The sequence below is a fragment of the Struthio camelus genome, chromosome 19, assembly GCF_040807025.1.
Source record: "Struthio camelus isolate bStrCam1 chromosome 19, bStrCam1.hap1, whole genome shotgun sequence".
Taxonomy (NCBI): Eukaryota; Metazoa; Chordata; class Aves; order Struthioniformes; family Struthionidae; genus Struthio; species Struthio camelus.
The window spans coordinates 10772795-10785635 of NC_090960.1; the positions used below are offsets into that span (position 1 = coordinate 10772795).

The window sequence follows — 12841 nt, forward strand, 5'->3', positions numbered from 1 at the left end:
CATGGGACACACAAGCAACTTTTTAAGTGCACCCCTTAAATGGATGCATCACTCTTGGCTAGTATCTAATTTTCAATGTTTTAAAGATAGAACCTCAGAATACTAATTATTAGTGGTTAGCTCCTTTCTACTTTTGAACAGAGTGTAAAAATTAACCGAAAGTTACTCTGTTTCTTATCGCAGCAACTTACCTTGAAATCTGATTAATAAACGGTATCAGTTCTGAGGGATCATAAGCACGAGCAAAGGCCCAGCACACATAGCATGCTGCATCTCTCACATTGGAGCCCACACTGCATGCCCCTCTTTTCTCATCATATGTTAATGCTTTCAAAATGACAGGAACAACTGTGAAATAAAAAGGTGCACAAAAGCAACAATTAGAAGCATACAGTGAACAGAAAGGTATAAGGACATTCAGTGTTCATTAGAAAAAATAAACAGGGTGAGGTATGTGCATTTTCGGAAAGAAAAGAGGTCATGTGCATTTTCGGAAAGAAAAGAGGGCATGACTCAACACACATCAGCTGAGATTTTGAATTAGGAAGAAGGATTTTGATTTTTGCACATTTTGATTCTTTGCCAGTAACAGTTTATTTTTTTTTTTATTCCCTTCAGGTATAATTCAATGAGGATTAAAGCAAGGGGGCTACCTTAAGAACACCTTAATTTTGCAGAATATTATTCAGAAAAGCTAGGAATTCATAGTATATAGTAACTTCAGAAAGTTACTAGGGTGATAACATCTTGAAGTTCTTTAAGTCTTGATACACTGCTAAAGACAAAATGCAATAAAGGTGTGAGAAGGTTTAAGGGTTTGTTTCTTTTTCCTCCTCTCTACTGAATGGAGTATTGACTAGCAGACCCCAAGCTTGACAGAGAACTGTTTCTGCAATAGTCTTGTGCTTGGGAATTTCACTCAGAAGACTTAAACTACCTTCTGCCTATTTTTAACATAGGCTTAAAAAAACTTGCATAAAAAGTATGGAAACCGAGCCTTCTCCACTCATAGCTGCACCATAAGACAAATATTGTACCCATTTACCCCCATTTGCCTGTAGAAGGATTTGCCTAAGCAAAATTACTAAACATCTCACAATTTGACTTTGAAGCTCCTCTTACAAAACAGATCATTTTTTGGCCCACTAGATTTCAAACGTGCCTTAATTTATTTAAGAAAGACTGATATCATTTATTACCAATCGGTACGTGTTCAGAAGTCCAAGCAATATTAAAGTGCAATTTAAATAGTACTGGACCATAAATACTGCTGCTTACTGAAACGGCAGCATCTATCATCATACAAAAATATTTCTTAAGAAATACTGTCTTGTAACCACCATAAAATAAAGGCATCAGAATTCATCCCTGAGCATTTATCACAGCACAAGTCCTAACACAGCCAACGCTTCCTAACTACCAATAGCTGTGAATCAAGCAAGACACCAATCTTGAAAAGGGCTCGAGTGAGTACAATCTCGCAAACCCTTGAATCACAGTGACACGTTCAACATCATTCTTACGTTAAGAAAGTGAGCTGCTGTGTTTGTACCACTTGAAGCTGCTATTTTGAGCGCCTTCAATGCTGTGTTTTAAGTTTGCACTCATCGGCACTACCGAAATTGTACAGATCATAGAGACAGAACATGCGAGAAACTGCAACATAACCTAGAAATGCAAACAGGTGAGTTTACTCTCATTTCTACTTAGACACCCAAAACAACTGTGAAAACTACAGCAGCATAGGATGATTTAATGAAAGAGCAGAAGTCTTTGATACAGAAAAATAGTTCACCCTCCCCCCCCATAAAAAACTTTCGACATCTCTCACTTTCCTACCAGCCTATCAAAGTCACCAACAGAGTTTTTGTCAGACAGTGAAGAAATAAGATGGAGATAGTAGCATTTTAAACAGCAATATGGACTCATGTACTGCACTTCAGAGTATATCTATGATGCATTTAAACTGGCTGTAAACCCCAGATCTGCAAGTGCTGTCTCCCAGGGCCTGGAAGAGAGATCCAAGACAAAAGCAACGGCCATCCTGGGAAGCTGCCTCTCTTTCTCAGTCAGGCTTATTCTGGGGGGCAGGGGCAGGGAGAGGCACCAATACACAGAACAACATTTAACGGAAAGTAAACTTCAGCAGTGGGATTTCTGTTTATCCTTTTTAGTAGAAACAGGTCCAATGACAAGCTGGGTATGATTTCTTTCAGGATAAGAAAGTATTTTCTCTTTTTACTACACCAAATTATTAAAGTTGCACATCACGGCTCCAACTAGTTACAGGAACTGGAAAAAAAACAGGAGAAGAAATACCCTCGGTTTCTGAAGGGAAATAAGAGACTGGGTATTCTTGAAGATATTCTTAGCTTATTCCTCCTTATCGGCCTAGAAAATCATCCTCAACTGACAGCGTCAAGATGTCTCTAATAACATGTGCGCTCCAAAGCGCATAGCTTCATTCTGTGACAAGAGCAGCCTTAACTGTGCTCGTGAAGCAAGAAGCAAAATCACACCCCGAAAATCAGCTGATACTTGAATGGTCCACAGCCTCCTGGAAAGCTAGCAGATAGCCAGCCTATCTCAGGCAGCTCTTAAATGTGAAGGTATTAATCCGGTGTTTCCTGATTTAATAGAAAAAGTGGAGGATTTCAGATTAAATGTGTTTTATCCAGTAAGGGCCTAAAAGCCCCAGACCTCAGTAAAACCTGTCTCTGCCTCTGGAAAGCAACTGCGCAGAGCATAAGCAAAGCACTGAAATCAAGTGATGCCATGGAAGCATCACAGCAACGGGATCATACTGGGGAAAACAGAGCAAGCAGAGGAGTAAAACAGGAGTCAAGGCAAATGAAAATCCCAGAATCCTAGAATAAACAAACCCGCGTAAGCTGGAGAAGTCAAACAGTTTTTCCACGAGTAAGAGAACATCCCAAAACTTAAACAAGAATGTTCTTATATAGCTCTGGTAGTATAGTGCCACAGTTTAACAAATACCGGATGTAAAGCTCCCTGGAGGGCTTCCTTTTGGCATCCGCAAACCCAGAAATATAATTTGAATACATCTGTCTCTAGATGGCATCTCTTTAATAAATGAATAATGCCTGTAGAAACAACAGCCTCTAGAAAAAGAAACAAGTCTCTCTCAAATTTCTCTTTGTTGTATCAAATTTATCAAAAGCATCTTTTTTTCCTTGGAAAATTCTTGTCAAAAAGCCCACTGAAGAACTGTATTTCTTCAGCAAACTGTGACTGTATATACTTGGATGAAGGGATTAATCTCTAAATAATTAAAAAGCAATATACAGTTCATCACTTAAAGGAAAAAAAAAATGCATCACACATGGAGAAGGGAAGTGTTAAACTGCCATTTAAATTACTTTATACCTACCAAAGAAAAGAAAGCGGTAATCAGAGGAACGGGCAAAATACAGCTGTTAGGACCACAGGCACTACATGGAAAGAAAAATACAATTCCTGTTTGGGAACAACGATATAGCAAAGATGGATGGATATTTTGGCACCTTCCAGTTCTGAAAGAAACTGCAATAAAAATCTTCAAAAATGTCGACTAGCTTGTTTTGAAAAATGCTACATCAATTGATGAAAAAAAAAAAAAAAAAGGAATTAGCTGGTTCTACAGGAACACTAAAACAGCCGCCAAAGGCAATTTTGCAAAGCTGCTGCAAATTTCCTTCAGCACAAGGTGATTACTCCAGCTACTTTAGACAGCTGTGAGCGTGCCCTCATCCCTCCGTGCACTGAAAGCGGGGTGGGGGGAAACGCACGCAGATGTCGGTAGAAACGTCTGCAGAAATAGCGTGCACAAGCAGCCCATCACATTTGTATTGTCTGTATGAAAGAGAAAACAGGTGCGTTTTAATTTAGGGCAGTAATTTCCCAAACAGTAGCATCAATATCAATTAGTACAGGACTTATTAGGGTCGGTCTCCAAGAGAGGCGATGCTGCCAGGAATCTTTTAAGAGCAGAAATTAAGGAAGCGCAAGGAACAGCAGCAGTGTTATTGCGAGCAGCTCTGACTTTGCCCATTACCCCGCAGCAGTCCTTTGGGCTTGCATCCCTTGGACGTCCACTCCCCGTATCTGGGAGTCAAAGCGATGCGACTGCCAGTCTCGGGAGCAAAGCGGACAACGCAAAGGAAAGCCTCAAAAGTGGTAGTTTAGAAGGTGGGAGCAAAAAGGGAAAAGATGAGGGGGCATGCAGCAGCAAGGGCAGCCTGGAAAATAAAATGTTACAAGAACAAGGGAAACACTGATCTAGGGGTGACGTGTTAAAGCTTTCATGCTGTCACTCGTAGGATGCTTTTTGGTGAACCGTGGAATTTTGGTGAAGCCATATAGCATATGGGAAATGCTATATAAAGACTGCTCCTGATAAATGCTTCTGTGTTTGGGGGGAAAAAAAAAGGGGAGGGGGGAGCTTTACTACTCTTAAATACTAATACTCTTGGTATTTAAGAGTTATAACAACAAGAGAAACACTACCAAAAATTTCAGTCCTCACTTTATTCTTTACCTTAGACTTCTTCAAACACGACCCATGTTTCCTCTGATCTGGCTTCCTGCAGTGACAGGGGAACCTGCCTGAAGTCACGAGGGAGCAGCACAGGCAAACAGCCAGAGCGTCTAACGCCCTGCAACCGAAATATCTTACAAGAGACCTTCCTAACCCACAGTTCGGTAGAGGCTGTTCACACTACCGCATATCCACAACTTTTGGTCGTCAGTATAAACACAAAACACAGAGTCAAATTTTACTTAACCTCTTCCTCAGATTTAAACTGTTCAGGTTCATACTCTCCCAGACTTGTGTTTGATATACAAAGCAGCAATGACGTTCAATGCTTTGCAGTCAGCTGCTGCATTTCACATCTGTAGGGTAATTTCTATTCAACATAATAACCAACTCTCCAGTAGTCAGTGTGGTCACAGTGTTGTCCTGTGCTGGTCTACATTGTTTCTCAGATGTAAAACGATGTTTAATTCATGCCTAAAATCAATTCCTCCCCCCACAAGAAGTGGGGAAAAAAAATAGAAGAAAGCAAAAATCGTTTGGAAAGGCAGAGATGAGTCTTTTTTTGGTTTCTGGAATTAGGAATACGCCTTTCCTTTCTTTAAATGGGAGGGGGGGAGAGATAACAAGCTCTGTATTAAACATTTGCCATTAAAACAGAGGGTAAGTAGCGTCCACTCTCAACCCAATATCCACCTGTTTAGTTCTGCGAACATTCAAGAAACTACAGTCACCTTTACCTGTAGCCTAGAGGTATTAATAAGCACCTGCTGCGCTCCACCCTGCCTTACCTAACAACATAACTGCAGGTTGCAACACGGCGCTTCGCTCAAGCCTTGTGAAAAGGGAGAGACGACGTCAGGCTTCAAAGCTTCGCAAACAAGAGATTTTTCTCTCGTATCGGCGGCAGGTTGCACGGATATTTGGCTTTTTAGACACAGATTTCAATCAAACGCTTCCATCACCTTCCAGCTGCAGGTGATAAACACTACAGCTGATGAAACTAATGGAGCAGACCGCAGGCTGAAAGGTCAGCCTTGGCTGAAGGAGAAATGCCTCATACTAGTCTTCAAAAAAAAGTGGCTTTATAAGCATACCGTACACAAACCTAGCCAATAGCGCATGCATGAGGAGTCATGTGTTACTTCACATTGCTGTGTTTTTTATTTATTGCAATGTTTATCATACAAAATATACACATACAGCAATTAAACAAACAACAACAAAAACCTGTTCCTTAGCCTTAGGTCTTGTCTACATGAGAAAATGGCAAAGTTCCACGTCATCTCTATTTCATTTAAAATAGATTTATTCAGTGGATTCTCAAGTTAATTAAGAATTGCTCTAAACGTAGTTGAAAACTAAACTATGCCACTCTTAAAACAGAGCAAGCCACAGTTGCCTTTTACATAAGTCTTTAGCTTTTGCTATGAACTTTTGCTATGTCCAGAGAAGCTTTCTCAATTCCTAATTAATATACCAGAAGCCTTCTGTTTGACAACAATAAAATAGAAGCAAAAATAGTTCAATCAAAATAATGGATGGCTACTATCACTGAAGTATTGTGTACAATGCCACTAAAGGGGCATCTAACAACATTACAGTTATTAATGAATTATGGAGCTTAATCACAACTGTAAGCATAAATACCAAGAATGAGTTTTGAATAATAATCGCATTTTTCAAGTTGTTCTTCAACAAAACTAACTCATTGCAGAAGTGTCCTTTGCTGGGTTCATCCTGTTGGGTGAGCTGCAGGCATAAGAAAAAGCGTAAATAGCCGTATCTACAGTAAGTCAACTTCCTGTGTTTTTAAAGGCGTACCTATCACTATCATTCGTAATAGCATACCTATCACTATCATTCATATGCCCCCAGAAGAACCCTGACTTTTCACTGCAAAAAATTTCAGATTTGAGACCACATGTTCTTATAGGGTGCTCCAACCTCTTTTAGAAAAAGAGGTAGGCTCTAATTGTAACTTCGCTCTGCTATTATACTAATATTTAATATATCAACACAGATGCAAATACAGATAATTCTAGATTAGGCCTATTACCAGAAACAAATATTTGTTTAAAGCTCTGCCAAACATTTATGATTTGCTCTCATGTTTTCTACACAAGCTGTCTACTGCAGAAATGACTCTTAAAGGAATATTTCATCCAGAAGGACAATTTCTGCCATGAGGATAAGAAAAGGCGTGCCGTGCCTTGTCTGTCGGAAAACGCTCAAGAGCGCTTCTGTGAAATGCTCTAATATTGCAGCTGGCAGGGCAAGCGCCTGAACGCGGCTGACAGGTCGCCGCTCTCTCATTCCTGCACCCAAGTTTGACCTAGTTAGGAGCGTGCAAGGCAAGAAGGGAAGGGTATCGCAATTCATACACGCTCAGAAGCTGTGTTAGAATTTAACAGCTGAAGCCTCTTAAGCTGCCCTCGCTTCTCGCAATGCTTAACACTGACTGACCCACGTATATAAGGCTGCCTTGTATGCATACCCACAGACCAAACAAGCATTTTTGAAGCCATGACTAGGAAGGACTGTGTCTGTCTGGTTGCACTCTCAGTTCAGTCTCTCACTACGTAATGAATCAAGAGAGTCTTTAATTATATGATCACGTGATATTTTTTTCCATGGACCTATCTCAGCCAGCACACAAGAAAGACCTGCTCCAGCAATGAATCACAGCTGGGCAGCAAAGGAGATTGTCGTCTGCCTCGCTGCCGAGGGTGGAAAATACGTGATGCAAAGCCTGGCTGTCGGGCAGAGAGAGAAGGGGTTGCTGGTCAAACTGGACATTGCCCTAGAGAACTGCAATTCTAACTACACCTCTGCCACAGACTTATTGTTTGATACCAGTCATATTACTTCAATACACCATTTAAAGAGATGGACGCCAGCTCTCATTTCCCAGGTTATCTGCTTCAGTGAGCTAATGGCAGGCTTGCAGAAGTGCTGCAGCACTGAAATTAGTGTCAGCTTTGGAGTATGGCAAGGGGCCAACGAGGAAGCAGACTGAGATCTGGATTTTGGCCAGGTAATCTTAACATCATTATGTAATGCAGCTATAAAAACTCAAAATCTTTAAGCACCCCTACCTGACTGCATTGAAAAGGCTACAGCTGACCCAAGACAGGATTGATCTACCTTCTCCTCCATGCTGAAATACACAACGCTAAACAATTTTGGGGATTAACCTACCCACTCATGCCAAAAGCCATATGAGAGCTGAACAGAGACACCTTCATACAGGTTACAGCTAACAGAACCCTTCCTTTAACTCAAGCAGTAGTAAACTGCAGTTTAAGGACATGAAGAAATAGGCTTATGAAAGGAATCCTACTATATGCAAATACCTGACTTATTCTCAAGGATTACAAAAATTTTGTAAATTTGTAACATTAGGTGTCAGGGAAGAAAAATCATCAAAGAAACACCAACCTTTAGGCTAAGGTTGTGCAATAGCAGGATAAACCTCAGAGCGAAAAAACTAGAAGCAATTTATCGCCATTTATTCCCTGCTTAGTATTTATACTGCTTCCCAGGTAGGGGGAAGCTTCAGCTCATTTCTTCTTGCTTATCCCTGCTGGCTAGTAAAAAAAAAGTACTTGTGCGCTATTTCTAATGTTTCCTTGCTAATCTGAAAACTATTATGACAACATATGCATTCTAAATTTAAAAATAGTATTTTCAAGAGCGCTTATCATTTTGAAAGTTCACCTTGGAGTTAGAGAAAATAAATTCTTCTATAACCAGCCTTTCAGGTTTGGGTGTTCTCTATTTTCTAAGAGTCCACCTAAGACAGGTAGATCTTTTTTCATTTCTTCCTGTATCTATGATGAAAAGCACCTGGAGGCCTGCCAAAACCCTCACAATTAACTAGCACCATAAAATAGTCTAACACATTTCAGAAGCCTGACTTCTTGATGTGTCCTCCGAAAACCCAGGCAGCTGCAAATCAGTATCAAGCCAGTTACTCCGGAACATGAAAATACAAAAGTTAATCATGAAAAATAGAGTTTGCAAACTAATTCATATAATAGCTTTCTGTAAGACTATTTAAACCTCAGTTAGACTCTCAGCCCAACTCCCCCTCCCTTCTGCATTCTGTTCCAATTATCTCAGTCCAGCCGTATCAAATACGCACAATTAAAATATAGCAGAGTTAAAGGCAAAAGTGGGAACAGAATCACATAATAGGAACTGTCAAGCAAACATCAGTGGTACTATCAGATCTATCTCCAATTTATGCCCTAACGCGTAAACATGAAACAGCCCTGTACTTACAAAAGACCATCTATAAATTAACAATAGATGTTTAGAAAGATCAACTTCTTATGTATCAAAATTGGAGCGGCTTCTCAAACCACAAGGGTGTTCTTCCTAGAACACCCCTGAAACCAGAACTGGTTTTATTTCCATTTTTCTTTTTTCTTTTAGTAAGCGGTCCGATGAAATGGGACAGGAAAAAAATGCTCCTTTTTTCCTGGCATGCAGAGTTCTTCAACTTTGGGTTTTGTTTCTTTAAGTATAAAGCAACAAAAACCTCTTTGTTGATAAAGGCACATCCTTAAAATTCTTCAAAGTCTTTTAAAGTCGCACGTAATTAAATTGGCCTGTCATTGAGGATTTTTTTGTTGTTGCTTTGAGGGGGACGTGTGGGGAGGGCAGTTTAAACTTGTCTTCTACAGTTTTCAGAAGTAAGCCTGGGCATTACCAACATTTCTAGATGCTAAAAAAGATCACATTAATATTCAGATTCATTTTATAGTCAACTCAGAAGTTGACAAAGCAATTTGTCAGAAGTCTACTTTTATTCCTCAAATCTGAAATAAAATACCAACTTTCAAATGCAAAGGTACCCCCAGTACTTTAAATAATCATTTGAGAACCTGTCTAGAAACTGCAGTCAGTTTAGCTTTTCAGAAGGTTGTTGGCTCATGTAAATATCTCTGAACTCAAGTACAATGAGACACAAAGTATAAGACCATGGGACATATTTTTTTAAATGGAGAAGAAATGTCAACTGCAACAATCAGTCTGTTTCCTATTTAAACAAGGTGCTTACCATTCAGCAGAAACAATATGCAAAGTATTTCACTAAGCCAGGGTCTTTTTGGATACGTGTAGCAATGTGTCTAACCCCTTTGCCTGAAAAGGCAAAAAGCAAACACCCCACAGATTCAGCAAGACCTTCAGAACTACCTTCCCATCCAACTCAAGACAAAGCATGAACGAATAAGGTTTTAACGGACTCTTACAGACAAGCTCAGGAAATCAATGAAGTCTCAGAAAGCTCCTTCTCTCAGAAGCACTGCAACAACAGAAATAAAAGCTGACCCCCTCCAAATTGGAGAAAGACAGAGGAGCTGGAGAACGCATCCCAAAAGCAGAACTTTCACAATTCTCATGTGACTGATTTTCTTACTGAATCTCAAGGCATCATAACCTAACAAGCCCATCACCTGGTGTCTCAAATTTTACACAGCCCCCTCACTAACAGTACCCTTGGACACCAGCCTTCAAATGCTCCCTATCTTCTTTACACTCTTTTGGTTCTCCCTTTACTCTGAAGGTAATTTATAACCAAAAGAAAGAAAAGCTGGTTCTCTAAAAGTTGGGTTTTTTTTCCCCCCACTCTCTCTATTTATTACCTCTTAACGTTCCCAGATATTAGTTTTCTGAGAGCAGAAAATCAAATTCGGGATTTGGATCACTCACATTGACCCAGCAGTGCTAGGCTTCCGAGTCACCCACATATTGTTTGTCCGTCTCCTCAGCACTATTGCCTTCGGCTTAAAAGTTGCTTTCATTGTTGGCACAGTTATAAAAGGAGAGGGGGATCCTTTCAATCCATGCACTGCAAATGGGTAAGGGAATATAAGCATGTAGGCGGATCAAAAATAACGTCTTCCTAGCTGGAATCCTACCAAAGTAAGCACCAATCCATTGACAGTTTAACCATGCAGTTCTTCCAAACTTCTTTCCTTCCTCCTCTTACTCTCCAGAGGTGCAAATGCTACCAACCTTAAACACACGTTTTTACAGCAAAAACAGGACCAACCTCATAACGCACAACAACCAAAAAAAGAAAGTTGACCTGACCATGAAACACTATAGTTCTGCCACTGATTTCATTTAAGAAACTACCATTGACTTTAAGTAGAGAAAGTTGAGGCCCCTAAGTATTTAACAGCTATAGCTGTGACTACAGTCAGTGGTCAACAGGCTGTTGAGAGAGTTTAATACGAGAATACTATATTACTACTGACATGTTACGAACAGCTAGGAAGTTTCATGTTCCTGTTTATGACACACCTTATTAGCTAGAAAGTTTATACTGTGCTGTCATCAAGAGAAATTTTAATAACGTCCTTTCACAAGCAAACCAGAAATTCAAGTAAACTAGGATTCTCTTGTTTGTTTAGTATTTATCCCCACCCAATTAAATAAAAAAACCCTATAAATAATAGTCTGAAGCCTACAAAACCACAAATATGGCACAAGACAAAAGATGTGAAATCATACTGAAACCACACTAAAATAAAAGTTTTTGGCCCTGATACACGCTGTACACTAAGAAATGTTCCATTTACGAGTACTGCAATTCTAAATGTAGAAATTCACAGAAACACTTCAGCAGCAGTTCCTCTGATCATACGATTTTAAATGACTTCTAGACATTTTGCTTAACAGAATATGTTTTCCCTACATGCAATTTTAGCTGCATGATTCATATTAAAAACAATCAAAATTTTACAGCTAAGTGGTAACACGTAACTTCAAACTCAAAAACATAAAAGACAAACAGTTCAAGAACTTCAGCGTTAGCAGTCTTTTTTCAGGAACGGAATAAAATACCAGATTTCACTCACTGACTTATATTCCTCACTTTTAAAAGTTTATTTAAATAGCAGACAACATATATTAATCATATAAATCTTTACAAAATAAATTTGATCTGTTAAATTAAATAAATAAATAAATTTCAAAGAATAACTGAAAGCTAAAACCATATCGAGTGAAGGAATATTTATTACAACCCTGATCGCGCTCTTCTTCATGACACTGGCATCACAGCAGCACCTAGCCACTGATAACTCAAGGAAAAAATGTGAGGAACCGATTTTACATATATTAGAACTGAACATGGCATAATTCAGATCCATACTATTGGATTCTGTAAGAAAAACTTTGTATGACATAGGTGAGAGAACTGTCTCAATCTCTGGCTTAAATCTTGAAACCGAAGTGAAAAGGAACACAAGCTGCATGAAAATCGCTTTAAAAATAATAAAATAAATTTTAAAAGTGAATTATAACCTGAACATCAAGTAGAAATTCAATAAAGGCATATGTTACATCTGTTAGAATGACTGGTGATGAAAAGGATTATTAAAAACCCTTTCTTATAAGCAGTTTAAAGTTTTGCCTACAGTCTCAATTTCTGATGTTACCTACTTCCCCCACGATGTTTCACTGCCCAAGGGAGAGGATGGGAACCAGAAGGAAGATCATTCCTAATTCCAGGCCAAGCACTAACAACACAGGCCACAATAAATATCTAAAAATATGATCTGCAGTTGCTATTAACTGCTGAGCTTTTATTCTTTTCCCATACAAATAATTTGCTCTAGTAATCGTGAACAAGTGGCTCAAACATCAGCAAGGTAATCTGCCCAGACATATCTCCAAAGTCAGGGACTGGAATCATTATGAGAAACAAAGGCACTTTCAGAGGTGCTATTTGAAAAGCATTAAGACTAATAACTATTCATATGGGATAGAAGAAAATAGTTCCGAGAATACTGTACAAGAATCACTTAACCTTTTGGGGCACGGCATGAGTTATACCAACTGCATTTAAACCATGTGCCCCCTTCTGCAACTGGTATAGAATAACCTAGCCCAAACATGCTAGCGCAGAGTAAAATTTGTCAACAACGTCAGTTCAAGTTATCGGAGAAAAAAGAAAAAAGGACTTCCTGGAACTGTTAGCTTAAAGCCATGCCATCTAGATATGTAACCAAGGTGCCAAACATACAAGTGGATATTGCCAGCCATGCAGTTTTAAGACCCTTTTTTTCTAATACAGCAAGCTCTAAGCTTCACTAGCTGCATGTCTGCCAGCATCCAATTCTGCGAGTTTATTCACACTTATCTTTGATCACACCTCTTTACTGTAATAACCAGCTTGTGAATTTGTAAGACGTCCCTAGAAAGACATGGAAACGCTGCTGTTGACTGACGAGCAACGGACACCCTCTGAAAGCCTGTATCGGAGCCCTGACCGAGTTGAGGGAAAGC

The 12841-nt window shown here is 39.4% G+C and overlaps 1 protein-coding gene across 6 annotated transcripts in view; it reads right to left on the reverse strand.

Annotated features, from left to right (window-relative positions):
• TBCD (tubulin folding cofactor D) overlaps window positions 1-12841 on the reverse strand; it is a 131972-nt gene that overhangs the window by 74622 nt on the left and 44509 nt on the right. For all 6 annotated transcript variants that reach the window (XR_011135445.1, XM_068913428.1, XM_068913427.1 and 3 more), the window contains one exon: window positions 192-348. Coding sequence is in view for 5 of the 6 variants with exons in the window: in XM_068913428.1 (XP_068769529.1) it covers window positions 192-348 (157 nt within the window). In the remaining variant the exon portion in view is untranslated. The remainder of the gene's footprint in view (window positions 1-191; window positions 349-12841) is intronic.